Source organism: Eleutherodactylus coqui, chromosome 2 (genome assembly GCF_035609145.1).
Source record: "Eleutherodactylus coqui strain aEleCoq1 chromosome 2, aEleCoq1.hap1, whole genome shotgun sequence".
Taxonomy (NCBI): domain Eukaryota; kingdom Metazoa; phylum Chordata; class Amphibia; order Anura; family Eleutherodactylidae; genus Eleutherodactylus; species Eleutherodactylus coqui.
The window spans coordinates 44298225-44321132 of NC_089838.1; the positions used below are offsets into that span (position 1 = coordinate 44298225).

The following is a 22908-nucleotide window of genomic DNA, read 5'->3' on the forward strand; positions in this document are numbered from 1 at the left end:
ACCCCCATCCGCCCCCTATCACCTGTCCCAGAGGAGACCCTCCCCATTCGTTCCCCCCCACCTGTCCTGGAGGAGACCTTACCCTATCCGCCCCACTCATCTATCCCAGAGGAGATCCTCCCCCTATTCCCCCCCTCATCTGTCCCAGAGGAGACCCTCCCCCATATGCCCCTCTCATTTGTCCCAAAGAGCACTCCCCTTATCCGCCTCCATCACCTGTCCAAAAGCAGACCCTCCCCTATCGGCTCTCCCCTCAGCTGTCCGGAGTAACCCCCCTCCCCCCCCCCCCCCCCCAATCGACCCTCCCCAACTGTCCTGGGGGAGACCTGCCCACATCACTTGTCCTGAAGAAGATCTGCTTCCCCCTCACCTGTCAGGGAGAAGACCCTCCCCCATCCGCCCTTCCTTACCTGTCAGGGAGAAGACCCTCCCCAATCCACCCCCCTTACCTGTCAGGGAGAAGACCCTCCCCTATCCGCCCTCCATCACCTCTCAGGGAGGAGACCCTCCCCTATCTGCCCCTCTTCCCCTCACCTGTCAGGAAGGAAACCCTCCCCCACCCACCCATCCATCCTCCCCTCACCTGTCGGCATATTAGCGTTTTACTCTCCACTTCTACATGAGCCAACCTAAACTACCAATCACCGTGAATAAGCCAAACCAAATAACCAATAACGGTGAATCAGCCAACCAAAATAACCAAACACCGGGAATGAGTAAATCCAAACAACCAATCAGGTTGCGAATGGTGTAGACCCTCTCACTTCTCCCACAACTTCTTAGCAGAAACAACCTGTAAACCTCCGTGGGCGTGACGTCACGTGATGTCACTACGGCTGTCCTCAAGGCTGGTATGGGGAGGGGGCATATATACACATTCTGAATAGGCTCAGTAGCGCTGCTGATTAGAGCCACCTGATTGGCTCTTCGGCACCACGTGACTACACTGCGTGCACGCGGATTGCCTTAAGCAGCCGTGCACTACACACTACAGTTAAGCAGCCGTGCACAGACCCCCCGTTTAGGGTTAGTGCTAACCCTAAACCTAAGCCTAAACCTAAGCCTAACCCTATACCTAACCCTAACCCAAACCCTAAACCTAATCCTAAACCTAACCCAACCCTAACCCTAAGGCCTCCTTCCCACGAACCGATTGCTATTGAACCTAATAGCACAATGCTCACGGTGCGGAATTCCTCCTGTCCTCACCCGCGGCATGCTCTATTTGCCGCGGGTGTACGCGCGGCCGGCTTCCATTGCAGTCAATGGAAGCCGTCCGTTCATGCTATCTTCAGCTGTAGCACATCTTCCATGTGCAGCCAGCCTAAACCTAACCCTTAACCTAACCCTAAACCTAACCCTAACTCTAAACCTAACTGTAACCCTTAACCTAACCGTAAACCTAACCCTAACCCTAACCCTAAACCTAACCCTAATACTTACCATAAACCTAACCCTAACCCTAACCCTAAACCAAACCCTAGCCCTAAACCTAACCCTAAACCTTACCCTAACCCTGAACCTAACCCTAGACCTAACCCAAAGCCTAACCCTAACCCTAAACCTAACCCTATCCCTAAACCTATCCCTAACCCTAAATGGGGTGTCTGTGCACAGCTGCTAAAGGCAATCCGCGTGCACGCAGTGTCACGTGGTGCCGAAGAGCCAATCAGGTGGCTCTAATCAGCAGCTCTACTGAACTGCGGCTGAAATCCTAAATATGCGAGTGGGGAACACATCATGTGCTCTGCGTTCACGTGCGGGAGGGCGGGGCATTAAGTGCCGGAAGTGTTGTGTCTATAGCCGCGACCGGTGATGTCCTCCAGAAACCCGGGCAGCGGGCTGAGTAATGCGGGGTTGCAGGGGGCGATGGGTGGGGTAGTGTTTGGTATCTTATAGGGGGTCCGCGATGATGGGTGGGGTAGTGCTTGGTGTCTTATAGGGGGTTCCGCAGGGGGCGACGGATGATGGGTGGGGTAGTGCTTGGTGTCTTATAGGGGGTTCCGCAGGGGGTGACGGATGATGGGTGGGGTAGTGCTCGGTGTCTTATAGGGGGTTCCGCAGGGGGTGACGGATGATGGGTGGGGTAGTGCTCGGTGTCTTATAGGGGGTTCCGCAGGGGGTGACGGATGATGGGTGGGGTAGTGCTCGGTGTCTTATAGGGGGTTCCCCAGGGAGGCGACGGATGATGGGTGGGGTAGTGCTCGGTGTCTTATAGGGGGTGACGGATGATGGGTGGGGTAGTGCTCGGTGTCTTATAGGGGGTGACGGATGATGGGTGGGGTAGTGCTCGGTGTCTTATAGGGGGTTCCGCAGGGGGTGACGGATGATGGGTGGGGTAGTGCTCGGTGTCTTATAGGGGGTTCCCCAGGGAGGCGACGGATGATGGGTGGGTTGTGCTCGGTGTCTTATAGGGGGTGACGGATGATGGGTGGGGTAGTGCTCGGTGTCTTATAGGGGGTTCCGCAGGGGGTGACGGATGATGGGTGGGGTAGTGCTCGGTGTCTTATAGGGGGTTCCGCAGGGGGCAACGGATGGTGGGTGGGATAGTGCTCGGTATTTTATAGGGGGTCTGAAGGGGCGACGGATGGTGGGTGAAGTAGTGCTCGGTGTCTTGTAGGGGATCCGCAGTGTTTGTGGTTTCTGGGGTCTGAGCTTTGTAGTTGATCTGTGGATCTCCTCAGATCTCGGGTGGATCTCGCGAATCGCGGTGAACCAGCCGGCGGTCCTGCGACGGGCTGAGCAGATTGAGAGTCGTAGGACGGTGAAGAAGGACTGGCAGGTGAGGGGAAGGTGGACATCGGTTGGGGCAGCCTGTGACGACCATTAACCCTTCGTGTCCTCCGCAGGTGGCCTGGCTGCTGAGAGCCGTCACGTGCATCGATCTGACTGCCCTCTCCGGAGACGACACGCCGTCCAACGTGCACCGCCTCTGCTTCAAGGCCAAACGTCCAATCAGAGATGACCTCCTGCGGAGCCTCAAGATGGCCGACTCAGGTATGGACGCTACAAGCTTCGCAATGATGGTGCTCCAGCGTAGCAGGTCTGCAACAGAGTTAGGTCCTGTCTCCAGTGAAGAGTGATGCAAATGGGGTTCCTGCAGAGATCCATCCAGTTTGTTTTCTGCTCGGGGAGGGGGGGGTCAGACGCGCAGTTTACGCAGCACGTTGTATTTTGGTCCGTATGATTTAAGTCATCCGATAAGTCTGCAAGATCACATAAGAACATGGCGAATATATACTTGGACATGAATTTTCTGCATCTTACTGGTGTCGCCAGGAGATGGCGAAAATGTTTTTCGTACACGAGAAAAATGCCCCGCGCTAATATCGGAAGGCGGGACACCGCTTCAGGGAGCCGGAGAGCGGAACCTTGAGGAGCAGCTATGAGGGGGGCTGCCCACTGTCCGCCCGGCTTTGTCTTCCGGTGCATTCGGTTGGGTCTGCGATGAACCTCCGACCGGAGGATCCAATGTAATGTGAGACCATCCTGATTTTCGTGTACCAATATTGCGTATGTCCACATGAACGTCCTCTGTGTATTTGAGTACACCAAAGATCACACAAGCGGCTCCCATTGATCTTGTTGGGCGGTGAAGTTTAGTTTGTGCGCGTTACGTGCTGCATTTTTTTTTTTTTTTTGCGGAAAACAAAATATTTGAAAATGCATTCATGTGAGCGAACGCATTGAAATAAACGGGCGCCATTTACTGCGTATTATGCAACACAGACGCCCATGTGAATAAGCCCTTCCTCGCTGCACGCATCTCGCTGATACGTCCAAAGCCTCGACACAAGCTTGGAACGATGGCGACAGGCGCTCGTGATGTGTAGATCTGAGTCTGTACAGCGTATTCAGGACCGTAAGCGTCGCCGTCCGGCTCACACGTTCCTCATCTGTACGAACGGTGATTCCGTGAATGAGGACGCAATTGGCTCTGAAATGCTAATGTTGCATTGTGGATGTTTTAGAGAAGTGAGTAAAGATGGCGGTACGCTCGGAGCGCAGTCATACGTCTTGCATGTGTCGTGGCTGTGGGAGTTTCTCCTAGATACGTACAATTGCCGATCGCTGGACGTTGGCGTTCTCTGTGGTAATGCAGCTGTCCCAAACCTCTTACCAATGGACCGAACACGGGTGAGATGGATGGATGGACGGAGGGAGGCAGGGCTGCAGAAACATGACGAGGACTACAAGACGACTTCACAATTGCGCCGTTTTTTGCATCTGCCGCTATGGAATAACTGTATGATGGTGCTCTTCACTTCTGGCTTCTCTCCTGCAGGTATTGCGACCGGCGCTGTGTGCGTCTATCCTGCGAGGGTAAAGGATGCCGTGCACGCTCTAAAGGACGCTGGCTGTCACATACCGGTGGCCTCAGGTTAGTCGAGTGCTGTGTGGTACTTGTGGTTCATCTGGTGCTGAGGCTAGTTGCCGTGTCAGTGGCCGGTGGCTGCCATGTTTGGGGGTCGAAGGTAGTTGCGTGGGAGGTGGGACTCTCGCCGCTGCAGTGCCAGTTTTGTGAGGTTTTCTTGGAAGGGACAGTAGATAATGGAGACAGTGCCTGGATGCAAACAGAAAGTATTGAATAACAGGATTAACTCACCTGGTGCTAGGCAGGACCCCCCATAAATGAAGGTACCCACCCACATCGGAGATCCTGACAGGCTCAACAAAAGCTGTTGTCTAGGTCCACCAATGATCTATGTCCCATGGAGAGCAGCAATTAAGAAAACCCCAAGAATTGATAGAAAAACCATATCTTCGCTCGTGTGGGGGTCCTTGGAATAGTCAATATAATCAGATCCAGAGATAGAATCCAACAGTCCTTTTATTAATCACATACAAGTGAACTCCATAAAAAACGTAGTCCACAAAAAATTAGCCATACAGTTCAGATGCAACGCGTTTCGGCGCGTATAATACGCCTTTATCATGCATGGAGATAAACCAACAACATGTCTATAAATAGTGATGCACACCTATCTAATCCTAGCATGGAATAGCTCCCGCTAATCCATAGCTGGGCGCTGCCCTGACGTCCCCGAGGTGTTCCCCCTTAGTCACATGATCACACAGGCTAGGCGCATGCTCCCTAGCTGGTGGAGGCTGGGTCTCCGTGCCGTACCTTGTTGCTGCAGGGGCGGTGATGAGGCTGGGTCTCCGTGCCGTACCTTACTGTTGCAGGGCCGGTAGTGAGGCTGGGTCTCCGTGCCGTACCTTACTGCTCCAGGGCCGGTAGTGAGACTGGGTCTCCGTGCCGTACCTTACTGCTGCAGGGCCGGTAGCGAGACTGGGTCTCCGTGCCGCACCTTGTTCCTGCAGGGGCTGTGATGAGGCTGGGTCTCCATGCCGTGCCTTGCTGCTGCAGGGGCGGTGATGAGGCTGGGTCTCTGTGCCGTACCTTACTGCTACAGGGGCGGTGATGAGGCTGGGTCTCCGTGCCGTGCCTTGTTGCTGCAGGGGCGGTAGTAAGACTGGGTCTCCGTGCCGTAACTTGTTCCTGCAGGGGCGGTGATGAGACTGGGTCGCCGTGCCGTGCCTTGCTTCTGCAGGGGCAGTAATGAGGCTGGGTCTCTATGCTGTACCTTACTGCTGCAGGGGCGGTGATGAGGCTGGGTCTCCGTGCCGTGCCTTGTTGCTGCAGGGGCTTTGATGAGACTGGGTCTCCGTGCTGTACCATGTTGCTGCAGGGGCGTTGATGAGGCTGGGTCCCTGTGCTGTACATTACTGCTGCAGGGGCGGTAATGAGGCTGGCTCTCCGTGCCGTGCCTTTCTGCTGCAGGGGCGGTACGGAGACTGGGTCTCCGTGCTGTACCTTGTTGCTGCAGGGGCATTGATGAGGCTGGGTCTCTGTGCCGTACTTTACTGCTGGAAGGGCAGTAATGAGGCTGGGTCTCCGTTGCGCGCCTTACTTCTGCAGGGGCGGTAGAAAGACTTGGTCTCCGTGCCTTACCTTGCTGCTGCAGGGGGCGTTGATGAGGCTGGGTCTCCGTGTCGTACCTTGTTGCTGCAGGGGCGGTGATGAGGCTGGGTCTCGTGTCGTACCTTGTTGCTGCAGGGGCGTTGATGAGGCTGGGTCTCCATGCCTTACCTTACTGCTGCAGGGGCAGTAATGAGGCTGGGTGTCCATGCCGTGCCTTGCTGCTGCAGGGGCGGTAGTGAGACTGGGTCTCCGTGCTGTACCTTGTTCCTGCAGGGGGCGTTGATGAGGCTGGGTCTCCATGTCGTACCTTACTGCTGCAGGGGCGGTGATGAGACTGGGTCTCCGTGCGGTGCCTTGCTGTTGCAGGGGCGGTGATGAGGCTGAGTCTCCGACGTGCTGCTGCAGGGGTGTTAATGAGGCTGGGTCTCCGTGCCGTGCTGCTGCAGGGGTGGTAATGAGGCTGGGTCTCCGTGCTGTACCTTGCTGCTGCAGGGGTGGTGATGAGGCTGGGTCTCCGTGCTGTACCTTGCTGCTGCAGGGGTGGTGATGAGGCTGGGTCTCCGTGCTGTACCTTGCTGCTGCAGGGGTGGCGATGAGGCTGGGTCTCCGTGCTGTACCTTGCTGCTGCAGGGGTGGCGATGAGGCTGGGTCTCCGCGCCGTGCTGCTGCAGGGGTGGCGATGAGGCTGGGTCTCCGCGCCGCTGCAGGGGTGGCGATGAGGCTGGGTCTCCGCGCCGCGCTGCTGCCGGGGTGGCGATGAGGCTGGGTCTCCGCGCCGCGCTGCTGCCGAGGTGGCGATGAGGCTGGGTCTCCGTGCCGCGCTGCTGCCGAGGTGGCGATGAGGCTGGGTCTCCGCGCCGCGCTGCTGCCGAGGTGGCGATGAGGCTGGGTCTCCGCGCCGTGCTGCTGCCGGGGTGGCGATGAGGCTGGGTCTCCGCGCCGCTGCCGGGGTGGCGATGAGGCTGGGTCTCCGCGCCGCTGCCGGGGTGGCGATGAGGCTGGGTCTCCGCGCCGCTGCAGGGGTGGCGATGAGGCTGGGTCTCCGCGCCGCTGCAGGGGTGGCGATGAGGCTGGGTCTCCGCGCCGCGCTGCTGCCGGGGTGGCGATGAGGCTGGGTCTCCGCGCCGCGCTGCTGCCGGGGTGGCGATGAGGCTGGGTCTCCGCGCCGCGCTGCTGCCGAGGTGGCGATGAGGCTGGGTCTCCGCGCCGCGCTGCTGCCGAGGTGGCGATGAGGCTGGGTCTCCGCGCCGCGCTGCTGCCGAGGTGGCGATGAGGCTGGGTCTCCGCGCCGCGCTGCTGCCGAGGTGGCGATGAGGCTGGGTCTCCGCGCCGCGCTGCTGCCGAGGTGGCGATGAGGCTGGGTCTCCGCGCCGCGCTGCTGCCGAGGTGGCGATGAGGCTGGGTCTCCGCGCCGCGCTGCTGCCGAGGTGGCGATGAGGCTGGGTCTCCGCGCCGTGCTGCTGCCGGGGTGGCGATGAGGCTGGGTCTCCGCGCCGTGCTGCTGCCGGGGTGGCGATGAGGCTGGGTCTCCGCGCCGTGCTGCTGCAGGGGTGGCGATGAGGCTGCGTCTCCGTGCTGTACCTCGCTGCTGCCGCGGCGGTGGGGTCTCCCCTTCTCGGGGGTTATGCTGTTTCGTACACTTGCTGATAACTGTAGCCAACACCTTTTTTTTTTTTTCTTCTCCACAGTGGCCACCGGGTTTCCGGCCGGTCAGACATCCCTGAAGACCCGGCTGGAAGAGGTCAGGATGGCTGTGGAAGATGGGGCCTCAGAGATCGACATAGTGATAAACAGGACGCTGGTTCTGACCGGTCGCTGGGAAGGTGCCTCTTACTACCCGTTTGCAGCGGCCCCTAATTGTCTGCGTTATTGCCTTGTTCCAGAGTTTCTGACCGGGGTCCCCGTTTTTAGTGTTAGTGGGTCTGCACAGTGTCTAACCGCTCTGATCCACACAGTGACAGGAAGTGTTGTCTGGAGATTGAGCACTTGATCCGCGCTTCTACTCTGAGGGGGGCTACTCTGGACCCCTTCCTTTCAGCAGACGATGACCTCAGTGGAGGGATGTCACTTTCTGTAGGGTGTGTGTTCTGGTGACATCACACTAGATAATACGCTGCCATTGGTTGGGGATGCGCAGACGGCATTGTTGGCCTTATGATGATGGAGCTTCTGGCCCTTCTAAACCAGACTATATGTCAGAATCCTGAGTCACAATCGTGTAAATGGCTGCGGCGACTGCCCCCTTACTGTGGATGGAGGCAACAAAGGGAAGATGGCTCCACCTCCGTGCAATACTCGCTACTGTCTAGCACTACAGGCGTCAGTGGGACGAGCCATCGTTTGCGCCACGGCTTGTACTGTGTAGATGGGCCATAAGTCTGCTAGTGTCCTGCTCTCCCGGTATCTTGTGATTGGAGCAGCGGCTGTCGGTCAGTCATCCTTTACGGGGTCCTCGTCACCGTCTTGTCTCTTTCCCTAGAACTGTATGAGGAAATCCGGATGTTCCGCGAGGCGTGCGGAGAGGCGCACATGAAAACCATCCTGGGCACCGGAGAGCTTGGCTCCCTCACCAACGTGTACAAGGCCAGTCTGGTGGCCATGATGGCAGGTATGTGCCCCTCCTACTCAGTTCTTTACATAGGCGGCAAGATGGAAACCAAAATGACGAACTAGAGCATACTGGTGTCGTGGTGGCTCTCCTGATGTCCCGCGGCTTACGGCTGCTCAGTCGTGGCTGCTCAGTCGTGGTTGCTCTTGTGCTGTGTCACCCCCATATCGCAGTCCGCCGCATGCAGGTGCACAGAAGAGTTTGCTGTCGCCGAACCTTCAAGGATGTATGAGGGTGGTTACCCTCACCGCACTTATGTATGCAGACACAGGACTGGAGGGGGCACCGTTACTGGGGGACAGCTGGTCATGCGGCACAGAGCAAGGACTGCAGTACCACTTTCTGTACACCAGATGGCGCTCCTGGTCTGCTGCTCTGCAGATTATCATCATTCCAGTCAGATGATCCCCGCGTTCCTCTGAGAGACAGGAAAGTGTCTTGGCCTCCTGCAACGGCTGATGCTATCCCACCAACCCTGAGAAGATGGATGCATTTCTTCCAAGTCGTTGTTTTTTTGCGCTCTACCAGCCCCACAATCCATTTCATGCTAACAAAGTATGTTAGGGAAAAACAAGTTGCATTCACTTTGGCGCAAGATTGTAAACGTTCTTTATCTTATTAGCTTCAGCATAGTCGGCAGATGAGAAGTAAGTTCTATCATCGCCACAATGCTGCATTGTCACCTCACTGCTGGCCTGTGACTCTCAGCACATGCGCCATGGTCAGTGTGGCGCAGGCACAGTAGAGACCTCGCGCATTCCATCATCAAAAGGTGCAGCTAAGAATGCAAAGGGGCTGTTTGCAAACACGGGAGGGAAAGAGCAGATTACCGGTCATACAGGTGATAGTGTGTCACCTCCCCTAGCCTCACATGGCTGATAACAGGAACTAATAGATTGTACTCACCTGTCCTACAAACTACAGAGGAAGACTGGGGGGGCAGGGAAGGGTAAGAAGACTTGGGGGGGGGGGGGGAGAAGACTGGGGAGGGGAGCAGGAGGGAGGAAGAAGGCTGGGGAGGGGAGCAGGAGGGAGGAAGAAGGCTGGGGGGGATGCAGGAGGGAGGAAGAAGGCTGGGGGGGGATGCAGGAGGGAGGAAGAAGGCTGGGGGGGATGCAGGAGGGAGGAAGAAGGCTGGGGGGGATGCAGGAGGGAGGAAGAAGGCTGGGGGGGGGGAGCAGGAGGGAGGAAGAAGGCTGGGGGGGATGCAGGAGGGAGGAAGAAGGCTGGGGGGGGAGCAGGAGGGAGGAAGAAGGCTGAGGGGGGGGGAGCAGGAGGGAGGAAGAAGGCTGAGGGGGGGGGGAGCAGGAGGGAGGAAGAAGGCTGGGGGGGGGAGCAGGAGGGAGGAAGAAGGCTGAGGGGGGGATGCAGGAGGGAGGAAGAAGGCTGGGGGGGGAGCAGGAGGGAGGAAGAAGGCTGGGGGGGGATGCAGGAGGGAGGAAGAAGGCTGGGGGGGGATGCAGGAGGGAGGAAGAAGGCTGGGGGGGATGCAGGAGGGAGGAAGAAGGCTGGGGGGGATGCAGGAGGGAGGAAGAAGGCTGGGGGGGGGAGCAGGAGGGAGGAAGAAGGCTGAGGGGGGGGAGCAGGAGGGAGGAAGAAGGCTGAGGGGGGGATGCAGGAGGGAGGAAGAAGGCTGGGGGGGGATGCAGGAGGGAGGAAGAAGGCTGGGGGGGATGCAGGAGGGAGGAAGAAGGCTGGGGGGGATGCAGGAGGGAGGAAGAAGGCTGGGGGGGATGCAGGAGGGAGGAAGAAGGCTGGGGGGGGGGAGCAGGAGGGAGGAAGAAGGCTGAGGGGGGGGGGAGCAGGAGGGAGGAAGAAGGCTGAGGGGGGGGGGAGCAGGAGGGAGGAAGAAGGCTGAGGGGGGGGGGAGCAGGAGGGAGGAAGAAGGCTGGGGGGGGGGAGCAGGAGGGAGGAAGGCGGCTGAGGGGGGGAGCAGGAGGGAGGAAGAAGGCTGGGGGGGGGGGAGCAGGAGGGAGGAAGAAGGCTGAGGGGGGGAGCAGGAGGGAGGAAGAAGGCTGGGGGGGGGGGAGCAGGAGGGAGGAAGAAGGCTGGGGGGGGGGAGCAGGAGGGAGGAAGAAGGCTGGGGGGGGGGAGCAGGAGGGAGGAAGAAGGCTGGGGGGGGGAGCAGGAGGGAGGAAGAAGGCTGGGGGGGGGAGCAGGAGGGAGGAAGAAGGCTGGGGGGGGGGAGCAGGAGGGAGGAAGAAGGCTGGGGGGGGGGAGCAGGAGGGAGGAAGAAGGCTGGGGGGGGGAGCAGGAGGGAGGAAGAAGGCTGGGGGGGGAGCAGGAGGGAGGAAGAAGGCTGGGGCGGGGAGCAGGAGGGAGGAAGAAGGCTGGGGCGGGGAGCAGGAGGGAGGAAGAAGGCTGGGGGGGGGGAGCAGGAGGGAGGAAGAAGGCTGGGGGGGGGGAGCAGGAGGGAGGAAGAAGGCTGGGGGGGGAGCAGGAGGGAGGAAGAAGGCTGGGGGGGGGAGCAGGAGGGAGGAAGAAGGCTGGGGGGGGGAGCAGGAGGGAGGAAGAAGGCTGGGGGGGGAGCAGGAGGGAGGAAGAAGGCTGGGGGGGGAGCAGGAGGGAGGAAGAAGGCTGGGGGGGGGGAGGAAGAAGGCTGGGGAGGGAGGAAGAAGGCTGGGGGGGAGCGGGAGGGAGGAAGAAGGCTGGGGAGGGGGAGCGGGAGGGGGGAAGAATGCTGGGGAGGGGGAGCGGGAGGGGGGAAGAATGCTGGGGAGGGGGAGCGGGAGGGGGGAAGAAGGCTGGGGAGCGGGAGGGGGGAAGAAGGCTGGGGAGCGGGAGGGGGGAAGAAGGCTGGGGAGCGGGAGGGGGGAAGAAGGCTGGGGAGCGGGAGGGGGGAAGAAGGCTGGGGAGCGGGAGCGGGAGGGGGGAAGAAGGCTGGGGAGCGGGAGGGGGAAGAAGGCTGGGGAGCGGGAGGGGGGAAGAAGGCTGGGGAGCGGGAGGGGGGAAGAAGGCTGGGGAGCGGGAGGGGGGAAGAAGGCTGGGGAGCGGGAGGGGGGAAGAAGGCTGGGGAGCGGGAGGGGGGAAGAAGGCTGGGGAGCGGGAGGGGGGAAGAAGGCTGGGGAGCGGGAGGGGGGAAGAAGGCTGGGGAGCTGGAGGGGGGAAGAAGGCTGGGGAGCGGGAGGGGGGAAGAAGGCTGGGGAGCGGGAGGGGGGAAGAAGGCTGGGGAGCGGGAGGGGGGAAGAAGGCTGGGGAGCGGGAGGGGGGAAGAAGGCTGGGGAGCGGGAGGGGGGAAGAAGGCTGGGGAGCGGGAGGGGGGAAGAAGGCTGGGGAGCGGGAGGGGGGAAGAAGGCTGGGGAGCGGGAGGGGGGAAGAAGGCTGGGGAGCGGGAGGGGGGAAGAAGGCTGGGGAGCGGGAGGGGGGAAGAAGGCTGGGGAGCGGGAGGGGGGAAGAAGGCTGGGGAGGGGGAGCGGGAGGGGGGAAGAAGGCTGGGGAGGGGGAGCGGGAGGGGGGAAGAAGGCTGGGGAGGGGGAGCGGGAGGGGGGAAGAAGGCTGGGGAGGGGGAGCGGGAGGGGGGAAGAAGGCTGGGGAGGGGGAGCGGGAGGGGGGAAGAAGGCTGGGGAGGGGGAGCGGGGAAGAAGGCTGGGGAGGGGGAGGGGGGAAGAAGGCTGGGGAGGGGGAGGGGGGAAGAAGGCTGGGGAGGGGGAGGGGGGAAGAAGGCTGGGGAGGGGGAGCGGGGAAGAAGGCTGGGGAGGGGGAGGGGGGAAGAAGGCTGGGGAGGGGGAGCGGGGAAGAAGGCTGGGGAGGGGGAGCGGGGAAGAAGGCTGGGGAGGGGGAGCGGGGAAGAAGGCTGGGGAGGGGGAGCGGGGAAGAAGGCTGGGGAGGGGGAGCGGGGAAGAAGGCTGGGGAGGGGGAGCGGGGAAGAAGGCTGGGGAGGGGGAGCGGGGAAGAAGGCTGGGGAGGGGGAGCGGGAGGGGGGAAGAAGGCTGGGGAGGGGGAGCGGGAGGGGGGAAGAAGGCTGGGGAGGGGGAGCGGGAGGGGGGAAGAAGGCTGGGGGGGGGGAGCGGGGGAGCGGAAGAAGACTGGGGGGGGGGGAGAGAGCAGGGGAGCGGAAGAAGACTGGGGGGGGAGAGAGAGCAGGGGAGCGGAAGAAGACTGGGGGAGGAGAGAGAGCAGGGGAGCGGAAGAAGACTGGGGGGGGAGAGAGAGCAGGGGAGCGGAAGAAGACTGGGGGGGGAGAGAGAGCAGGGGAGCGGAAGAAGACTGGGGGGGGAGAGAGAGCAGGGGAGCGGAAGAAGACTGGGGGGGGAGAGAGAGCAGGGGAGCGGAAGAAGACTGGGGGGGGAGAGAGAGCAGGGGAGCGGAAGAAGACTGGGGGGGGAGAGAGAGCAGGGGAGCGGAAGAAGACTGGGGGGGGAGAGAGAGCAGGGGAGCGGAAGAAGACTGGGGGGGGAGAGAGAGCAGGGGAGCGGAAGAAGACTGGGGGGGGAGAGAGAGCAGGGGAGCGGAAGAAGACTGGGGGGGGAGAGAGAGCAGGGGAGCGGAAGAAGACTGGGGGGGGAGAGAGAGCAGGGGAGCGGAAGAAGACTGGGGGGGGAGAGAGAGCAGGGGAGCGGAAGAAGACTGGGGGGGGAGAGAGAGCAGGGGAGCGGAAGAAGACTGGGGGGGGAGAGAGAGCAGGGGAGCGGAAGAAGACTGGGGGGGGAGAGAGAGCAGGGGAGCGGAAGAAGACGGGGGAGGGGAGCAGGGGAGCGGAAGAAGACGGGGGAGGGGAGCAGGGGAGCGGAAGAAGACGGGGGAGGGGAGCAGGGGAGCGGAAGCAGACTGGGGGGGGAGCAGGGGAGGGGGAGGGAAAACACGGGGGGGAGTGGGTGTTGGTCAGGGGAGAGGCTTAGGAAGGCCTGGGAAGGAAAGGCAGAGAAGAGGAGGAGGAAATGGGGAGGGGGGGGCGGATGGGGTGCAGATGATGGATGGTAGATATTGGGCGGATGACATGTTGACAGTGTCCCTTTGGTCATGATCTCTTTATGGCTGAGGGTCAGACATTTTGGATCCTCAGGGTTTGTTCTGCGCTCACGTCTTTTTCAGCTTGGTAACTAGAATTGTCCCTGAATATTGCTGTATATAACATATGAGCGCCAGTGACCTCGATTGCATCTCCCCATAATATGGTCTTTGTTTTCTAATAGTCTTTGGTGGCCGCTCCTTGTAAGGTTTGCGGTGACTTCTAATGTGAGACTTTAATCTCCTCTCGTTACCACAAAGCCTAAAAAAGATTTTGCGAATTGAATAATAATTTGATGGGTTAATCTTTGAAGGTAGTAATTTTATTGCGCCCTCTCCGCCGTCTCGCCGATGAATGGAGCTGCATTTAATAACCATTATCCATTATCCTGTAATTAAGACTCCCTGTAACGAATCACGAGGACAATGCAAAAATACATAGAACATTTCTTTAATGAACTGGAAAATGTTCATCTTGTTCGGAGCGGTAATGAGTTGCTGAATAGTCATTAAATTCGCGGGAGAATCGGCGGCGATGGATTCTGAGGCGTCATCCATTAGAATTAACATTTCAGCTTCTATTTTTATCAACAGCTGATTAAAAGTCATTCTGTTTGACCAAATTGATTAGAAGCCGTACGCAGGGCCAGCTGTTGTGTAATGGAGGCGCCAGCCATTGTCTGCTGCTAATGACATGTGGGGGCCGGCACACCCCTCAATGTGCCCAGCAATCAACCCACTATGTGCCACGGGGCAAGGTTAGAAAAGACACTGGTCCTCCCATCATCAGTTTCCGAGCCAGCAGAAGGAAAACAACCTCCATCAGACAACTGACCGCATCTTGGGGAAAATTTCCTTCCTGACTCCAAATCTGGCAACAGAATAAATGGTGGAATCGGCGACTACGACAGTAATATTACAGCCTACAGACATCCAGACCCCAACAGTTGGGGGCCCCAGAGAGTGACTGCTCTGATAGCGGTGGACACTGTTGTGTGAAGGTAAAGAATCTTCCCATGCTGATGAGCTCTGCTTCCTTGTAGATCTCCTAGTTGCCCCCATGGCCCTATTTCTAGTCCGCCACTTCAGATTAAATGACCCCAATAATGGGTCCTGCCTACTTTGTGATATTTAATGGCAACACTACAGTTACATCTAGGCCTCTTTTGGTGCTTGCCGTGTTCTTCTCCGCTTTGGTAGCAGCTGCCTGACACTGGGTGCTCATTCACTATGTCCTCCGTCCCTTCAGCTCCTGTTTTCTATGTAACAGATATTTGTGAAATAAAGCGACTCCAGTTTTGGGGCCGCAGAGTGGAGAGGTATCTTACCTGTACTTTATCTTCTCTTCCTAGCCCTTCGTTTCGCTGGTTCCATTCTTTAGCCGTCAAGATGGCCACCGCCATCTTTGGACAACCTGAGCATCTATAGTGTATTGGTAGTATTAAAGTTACCTATATACTGTAGCTGCTCTGTGATTGGCCTGTGCTGCTTATATGATCACTGCTGCCCGATTACAGAGTGCTTTAGTGTCAGAGCACTAGAAAATGTTGGTGGCCATCATGGATGTACGAAAGTGACCCACATAAACAGCAGAATGGAGAGTCCAAGTAGCAAAGATAAAGTACAGGTAAGATGCCCCTCCACCCACCAAATTCTATGAATCTGAGCGTTTCGGTTATCAAGGTCACAGAAGGAATCGGCGTTGTCAGCAGAGTTGTGAATAGGCCCCTCCATCACAGCCGGTGTCACATTCTAACCCCAAACACCCCTCTGCCCGCACTTTGGTCTAGGACTCACCCCTCATTGTTAAACACTGGCCAAAGAGTGGTCATGTTTGGAGTCCTTCATGGTGTTTGGTGCCATTTCTGGTAGATTGTCCTGTACAGGCCTGCATGCTGTTGCCTCCCTGGGTCTCCATATTGGTGTAGAGAATGATTAACGTGGTGATCAAATCATATTTTCTTTTATTTTAGGATCTGACTTCATCAAGACGTCCACAGGAAAAGAGTCAGTCAACGCTACGTACCCCGTGGCCTTGGTAATGGTGCGAGCCATCCGGGATTACTACTGGAAAACTGGCTTCAAGGTAAATTATTGCATTCTGTCTGGAACTAGAGTAGAGCAACGGGATACAAGCCCTGACCTGAGGGCAGCAGGTACCGGGCTCTCCTGTCTTAAGAGCAGCGGGCACGGAACTCTCCTGTCCTAAGCGTGGAGGACGCTGTGTTCTTCTCTGTCTCCTGTGAGGGGTTAGCAAGTAACTTTTCTCATCGCCCTTAGGTTGAACTGTCCAATGTGGCCATAGTTGTGTGTCACATCTTCAGAGACCACAAACTTGGCCTACATGACACATCCAGGTTTGTGTATGGCGTATGCTTGCTCAGTCCCCTTTCCCTATGTAACTGCTGCTATCATATGTCGCACTGTCTGGATGATGAGCAGAGGCTCCTGCAACAATCGGGATAATGTCAGAATGCCGGTTGGATGCGTTCCTCTGCAAAGTGAACAAGGTTGCGGGGTTTCTGGGTATCGTAGGTGCTCACATCCGATAATGGTGCAGCAGGACCTCTGGCTCTCGGATTCGCTTGTGCATGTTGATGTCCGCCATATGTATCTTGAACTATTATGGTCACGTGGGCGGGCACGGTTTGGTTCTATTCACAGCTGCGTTCAGTGTTTACATTCTATTTTTCTGTTAGAGACAGAAAACCGGGAACGTCTCTTTATTCTGATTTCAGTGAGGTTTCTATGGCGCTCTGTGTGTATTCATCCAAAAAATCTGGTGGAAAGTTGCCCTCTGCTTCTTTTCATTGTCAGCAGAGAAGCGATGTAAACCGCTTCCCGTTTGTATTCGTCATCTGTTCCGTGAAACGGATCCTTCCTTTTTTTTTTTTGTTTTTTAAAGGGGTTGTCCCGCAAAATAAAGTAAAGCTAAGCACTTCTGTATGGCCATATACATGCACTTTGTAATATACATCGTGCATTAAATATTGGCCATACAGAAGTTATTCACTTACCTACAGGGGGCCCCCCCCTGTGCTGGCGTCGCCATGGCGCCGACCGAATCCTTCTCCTGGCTCGATTAGACGCGCATGCGCAGTCTGCCTCTTCTGTCCCATTGAAGGGGCCACTCCACCGTGCTCGCGCCGCACAGCTGGTCTGCGCATGCCATACAGAAATGTTTAACTTTACTTCATTTTGCGGGACAACCCCTTTAAAGAAAACGGATGCGACCGGACGCAAAATTAATTAAAGCTGAGGCTGTTTTTTATGTTTTTAGAAAAATCTGTTTAATTGAGCCATTCAAAAAAAATTAACCCTTCATGTCCATCTGTTTTTGAATCTATTTATGGGATTGTAGACGGACAATGCAAATGTGTACAGAGCCGTACTTACGCACCTACCTGACTTCTGCTGCTGCTCCTCTCATCTCCTTTATTACTATCTCTTAGGTTGGATTTAAACCTGCCGGAGGGATCCGTAGCGCCAAGGAAGCGCTGGTCTGGCTGTCACTGATAAAGGAAGAGCTGGGTGATGATTGGCTGACGCCTCACCTGTTCCGTGTCGGGGCCAGTACTCTGCTGGGTGATATTGAAAGACAGGTGAGTCTGACTTGAAATAGTCCATGATGGGTGTGATGATCCATGCAGGTAGTACTGAGATCTACATGGGATATTACTGTTGAGGGGGCTACCTATTGGGGTCACCATGTTATTGGCACCACACTTAATTTACAGACTTGTAACTTCTATTCTAGATTTACCATCATGTGACCGGACGGTACGCTGCGCACCATGATCTACCGATGGCCTGAGACATCCCAATGTTCACTGAGGTACAGCCTTAGAAACTCAGGATCCCCCCCCCCCCCCCCCCACACGAAGACTAGGTCAGAGGTCGCGGGGGCCACAATGCTCCGTCCTGCATTCCACATGAGGCTTCCCGTCTTCTAACTGTTAGCCTCTGCTATTCTCCATCATCTGATTATCAGAGGATCCACCTGCATTTCAGAACACAGCAGGGAGGCATCACTAAAAAGTCCCTTCTGGGGGCTCCAGGATAGAAGTAAGGCATCTTCTGCACATTGTGTACTCCTGTCTGTACCCTAAATTCTGAATAAATCTTCATTTTCTGCATCATTCTGTCTAGTATGATTTGTCATCTGGGCTTGGGTACTAGAACTGCACTGCGGAGCGCCTCCTGTTTATGAAGATCGGTGTGCTCCTTGCTGGGTACTAGAACTTTAGAGTGGAGGCGCCTCTTGTTCAGAAAGGTGGATGTCTACAGCGAAGTGCACAAATTCTGCTAGATGTTTAGCGGTGATGGGTAGGGTGGACGGTGAGACACTTGTGGACCCTAAATATCATATGATCCTTACATTCCCAATTACTGGAATCATTTGGTGAGCTGAATGCTCCACAATTCTGGCTCAATTTGTGCTAACAAGCTGTTGTACGTGGTGAGTGTCAAATTTATTATTTGCTTTAGACACTTTGCACCTCACTGACCAGTCTTAAAGTGTCTCCTAGACAACGTGGCTTAGGGGGCTTCTAATGATCCAAAATTGGGCCAAAATGAGGCGAGTCAACCGCGAGGCGGTGTCGGATGACAGGTTTATGAGGGCATTTGCCTCTTCTGTACCCACATCCATCTCTGCTGCTCTTCACTTTTTCAGCAGCGGGGTCTGTCTGGAGATAAACTGCTCCAGCACGCTGCCAACTTACCCTTTCTGCATTTGTGACGTGAAGACAAGAACAAAACGCCTAAATCGTCTCCTTCTCCACTGTGCAGCGGGCTGTGCACCGACTCCTCCTGCCACCATCCATCCAACTAGTCTTCAGCACTACATTCGGAAGCATTGACCCCTCCGCCTCAGACGCTCGGCACCTCACAGGGTGTTCTTGGCTGCTTGGCTTGGAGATGTCTGTGGCGCTCTGGAGGAACAATTCCTTGTGCCGATTTTGGTGTCTCCGCAGCGTGAGAACGCCAAGAACAAGTATACAGAAAGTAGAGGTGCGACTGCAGGTTAGTGGCCTTTTAAAAATCTGATCATGGCGGCTTCTGAAGCGTGGCGATCTGCCGTCCGCTGGTACGTGTCGGGTCTCTTGCAGTCTCCGGTATTTACAGCTGCAGATATGGACACAATGGAGATGCAGAGAATTAATGAGTGAGCCCGAGAAAGCTGAAAACCTGTGACTATAAAATTACATAGCGGCGCCGACACTAACTGGCGCCGAGCGCTCATTCCTGGCCACTAATTGTCGCTGTACGTGCTGCCAGGTACTTCTCCCTGCAGGGTCTCTTGTAATTGAATACAGATGGAGACTATTTACCACAAATTACATTCATTCTGCATTCTGGATGGTGTCGCATATTAGAGGGATTAAATGGAGCTCCGTAATTACCACAAACTTTAAGTAAAAAGTACCGAGAGACGAGCTGAAAGGAAAACTCCAAACAGGTGCAATGATGGAGCTGGGCCCCTAACGGGAACTAAGGGTTAACTGCCCCTCCAGCTGACGTCGTACATGGTGGATCTCTGGATAAAGTGATCTGGTGTGGAGTGGTGGTAGGACTCTGGATGTGTTGACAAATACACTAGTGTTATCAAACTACTAACGACCACTTGCCTATGTATGTATGTGTGTGAGTGCTTTTGATGCTCCGCCACTTGTAACGTCCTTGCACCGCCCCCTGGTGACGCCATTGATGGTCCTACAACAGATATAAAACACAGAGTCTGACCGACAGAAGGACACCACAGTTAAGGCTCTTGGAAGGGGAGGACAAAAATAATAAAATAAGAATACAACTAAGCCGTTATGTCAGAAGACACAACTCAGCAGTCCTGACAGAACACACTGACCTACCACCACCACATAGATCCGGTGGGCTGAAGGACCTGTGGTGATGTCACTGCTGTGGGAGGAGCCAAGCTGTGTGTGATGTGGGGGAATCAAGCTGCTGTGTGTGATGTGTGGGTGTAGTAGAGCTGTGTGTGATGTGTGGGAATCATAATGCATGTACCATGTAGTTACAGCTGTGTATCACATTGCGCCACCAGAAGCACTAGTACTATTATTTCCTAATAATTACTAGTAGATATATATAGATGACGCCTTCAGAGCCTCTGACAACAGTCTGAAGTTATCTGCCCGAAGTGAGACTAGAACCCAGTCTGTTGTCACCTTGCAGGAGCCGAAGGTGCACAGGTGTCCTATGGGGAGAAGCTAGAACCAGGATGTGACCAGAAACTTCTCCGTCATCACCCCACCGAGGACTATCCCAAAATGTCAAGGAATACAGACAAACCACCAACCCCTTTTATGCGCCTTTCCTAGAACTGTTTGCAAGTATGGACTCTGCACCCCTGAAGCCCCTTCAAACACCTGAGCCAGGGTGTGACTGCTACCTCTGCACCCCTGAGGTCCCTTCAGGCACCTGGGCTGGGGTGTGACTGCTACCTTTGCACTTCTACAGCTTTTTCCTTGCTGTAGACCCTGCAGTGTTTCTGGGCTCTTGGGTGGTTGCTGATTGTTGTACAGTTAATTACATGCACTGCACCCACATTCATGGCTGAAGAGCAGGTTCACCTCCAGGCCCAGCACTGGTTTGTTTCACAATGGAGAATCATGAGATGAGGGAGAAGAGTCCCTTGAGGATGCCGCCTGAGCACTGTTACCATGCAGCCTCCTCCTGTAAACAGTCTGTTCATCTCCTCGCTGCCCGGACGCTCCTTTCCTTTTGCTGGTGGGATGAATGAGGCGATGCCGGTGAGTAGATGGTGCAGATGGTTTTAGGAAGCACTTGAAGAGCAGAACGTTAAGTCTGGATGGGCTCCGGTGATGCCTATTCTGGCGATACATGTTAAATTCCAGAGGTTGGAAACTGCATCTAGCAGACATTTATGGTATATACTGTGGTTGTGTCTCTAAATGTCTGAGATGTGAATATCTCTTTAAGGGCATTTTGCGTGGGACTATAATCGCTTGATCGTTCTCAATCATTGTCCAGTGTAAAGGAGTCAGAGATCCAACAGTGAAGGATAATTCGCTTATTTATTATTGCTTACATCTTTTACGCTCCCCTAAGAATCATTATCAGCAGTGGATCCCCTCCTCTAAACGGGGATCTTCCTGTTATCTGTGCTGGTTATGGTGTAAGCTATGTGCATTTTTAGCCAGTAGACCTTGTATGCTTCTAGTATCTGCTATTGGTCTAGCTTCTTTCTTGATAGTGTAGTCTTGTTCTTCTGGTTGCTTCAACTTTGGTCTTTGTACTTTGTACTTTGTTGTTCTGCTCGGTCTGTGTATCTCTTATCTTGCTTCCTAGTTCAGCTCTGCTCCGTTTGGTTTTCTGGTCTCTCCGTCTTGGTGTCCTCCCATTGCTTGTCAGGGTCAATTTTTATTAGGGGTATCTTTATGGATAGTCAAGGACAGCGGTATCTCGTGTCAGAGACAGATGAGGGAAAGACTTGGGGAAAGCTAGAGTTATAGTTATCTGACTGCCGTCGCGTGCACGCTTCATTGTCTGACTGCCGTTGCGCGCCTACTTCATGTGATTACGCTCCTGTTTCGGTCATCTATTGTGACTTCTTCCATCTCTGTTTCCTCATGCTGATCGGGCTCTACAGGAAGTCCTGGGGGTCTGTGGGTGCTGGAAGATGCTATTAGTACAGGGGAAATACAACTGCTATAGGTGACACACAGTCCTTTTCATCTAGTGTCCATCTGGCATTGTTAGTCTATAGTTTACATCCTAGGAGTAGCCTAGGGGTGTTACCTGTAGCATGAATAACGGGAAGTGTAGTAACCTAGGGATATTACCTAAAGTGTGGATAATAGAAATAGTAGTATCCTAGGGGTATAACCTGCAGTGTGGATAACGGGAAGAGTAGTAGCCTAGGGGTATAACCTGCAGTGTGGATAACGGGAAGAGTAGTAGCCTAGGGGGTATAACCTGCAGTGTGGATAACGGGAAGTGTAGTAGCCTAGGGGTATAACCTGCAGTGTGGATAACGGGAAGTGTAGTAGCCTAGGGGTATAACCTGCAGTGTGGATAACGGGAAGTGTAGTAGCCTAGGGGTATAACCTGCAGTGTGGATAACGGGAAGTGTAGTAGCCTAGGGGTATAACCTGCAGTGTGGATAACGGGAAGTGTAGTAGCCTAGGGGTATAACCTGCAGTGTGGATAACGGGAAGTGTAGTAGCCTAGGGGTATAACCTGCAGTGTGGATAACGGGAAGTGTAGTAGCCTAGGGGTATAACCTGCAGTGTGGATAACGGGAAGTGTAGTAGCCTAGGGGTATAACCTGCAGTGTGGATAACGGGAAGTGTAGTAGCCTAGGGGTATAACCTGCAGTGTGGATAACGGGAAGTGTAGTAGCCTAGGGGTATAACCTGCAGTGTGGATAACGGGAAGTGTAGTAGCCTAGGGGTATAACCTGCAGTGTGAATAACGGGAAGTGTAGTAGCCTAGGGGTATAACCTGCAGTGTGAATAACGGGAAGTGTAGTAGCCTAGGGGTATAACCTGCAGTGTGGATAACGGGAAGTGTAGTAGCCTAGGGGTATAACCTGCAGTGTGGATAACGGGAAGTGTAGTAGCCTAGGGGTATAACCTGCAGTGTGAATAACGGGAAGTGTAGTAGCCTAGGGGTATAACCTGCAGTGTGAATAACGGGAAGTGTAGTAGCCTAGGGGGTATAACCTGCAGTGTGGATAACGGGAAGTGTAGTAGCCTAGGGGTATAACCTGCAGTGTGGATAACGGGAAGTGTAGTAGCCTAGGGGTATAACCTGCAGTGTGGATAACGGGAAGTGTAGTAGCCTAGGGGTATAACCTGCAGTGTGAATAACGGGAAGTGTAGTAGCCTAGGGGTATAACCTGCAGTGTGAATAACGGGAAGTGTAGTAGCCTAGGGGTATAACCTGCAGTGTGAATAACGGGAAGTGTAGTAGCCTAGGGGTATAACCTGCAGTATAGATAACGGGAAGTGTAGTAGCCTAGGGGGTATAACCTGCAGTGTGGATAACGGGAAGTGTAGTAGCCTAGGGGTATAACCTGCAGTGTGGATAACGGGAAGTGTAGTAGCCTAGGGGTATAACCTGCAGTGTGGATAACGGGAAGTGTAGTAGCCTAGGGGTATAACCTGCAGTGTGGATAACGGGAAGTGTAGTATCCTAGAGGTATAACTTGTAGTGTGGATAACTGGAAGAGTAGTAGCCTAGGGGTATAACCTGCAGTGTGGATAACGGGAAGTGTAGTATCCTAGAGGTATAACTTGTAGTGTGGATAACTGGAAGAGTAGTAGCCTAGGGGTATAACCTGCAGTGTGGTAACGGGAAGTGTAGTAGCCTAGGGGTATAACCTGCAGTGTGGTAACGGGAAGAGTAGTAGCCTAGGGGTATTACCGCAGACTGTGAGCGG

General features: G+C 55.5%; 1 protein-coding gene across 1 annotated transcript; it reads left to right on the forward strand.

Moving 5' to 3' along the window:
* The first annotated feature begins 1735 nt into the window (after nt 1–1735).
* Nucleotides 1736–17617, forward strand: DERA (deoxyribose-phosphate aldolase). The gene is made up of 9 exons (XM_066590724.1): nt 1736–1846; nt 2685–2782; nt 2850–2997; nt 4286–4381; nt 7615–7749; nt 8406–8534; nt 15455–15567; nt 16934–17083; nt 17239–17617. The coding sequence occupies exons 1-9, from the start codon at nt 1816–1818 to the stop codon at nt 17293–17295; spliced, it is 957 nt and encodes a 318-aa protein (XP_066446821.1). The 5' UTR covers nt 1736–1815; the 3' UTR covers nt 17296–17617.
* Nucleotides 17618–22908: the final 5291 nt, after the last annotated feature.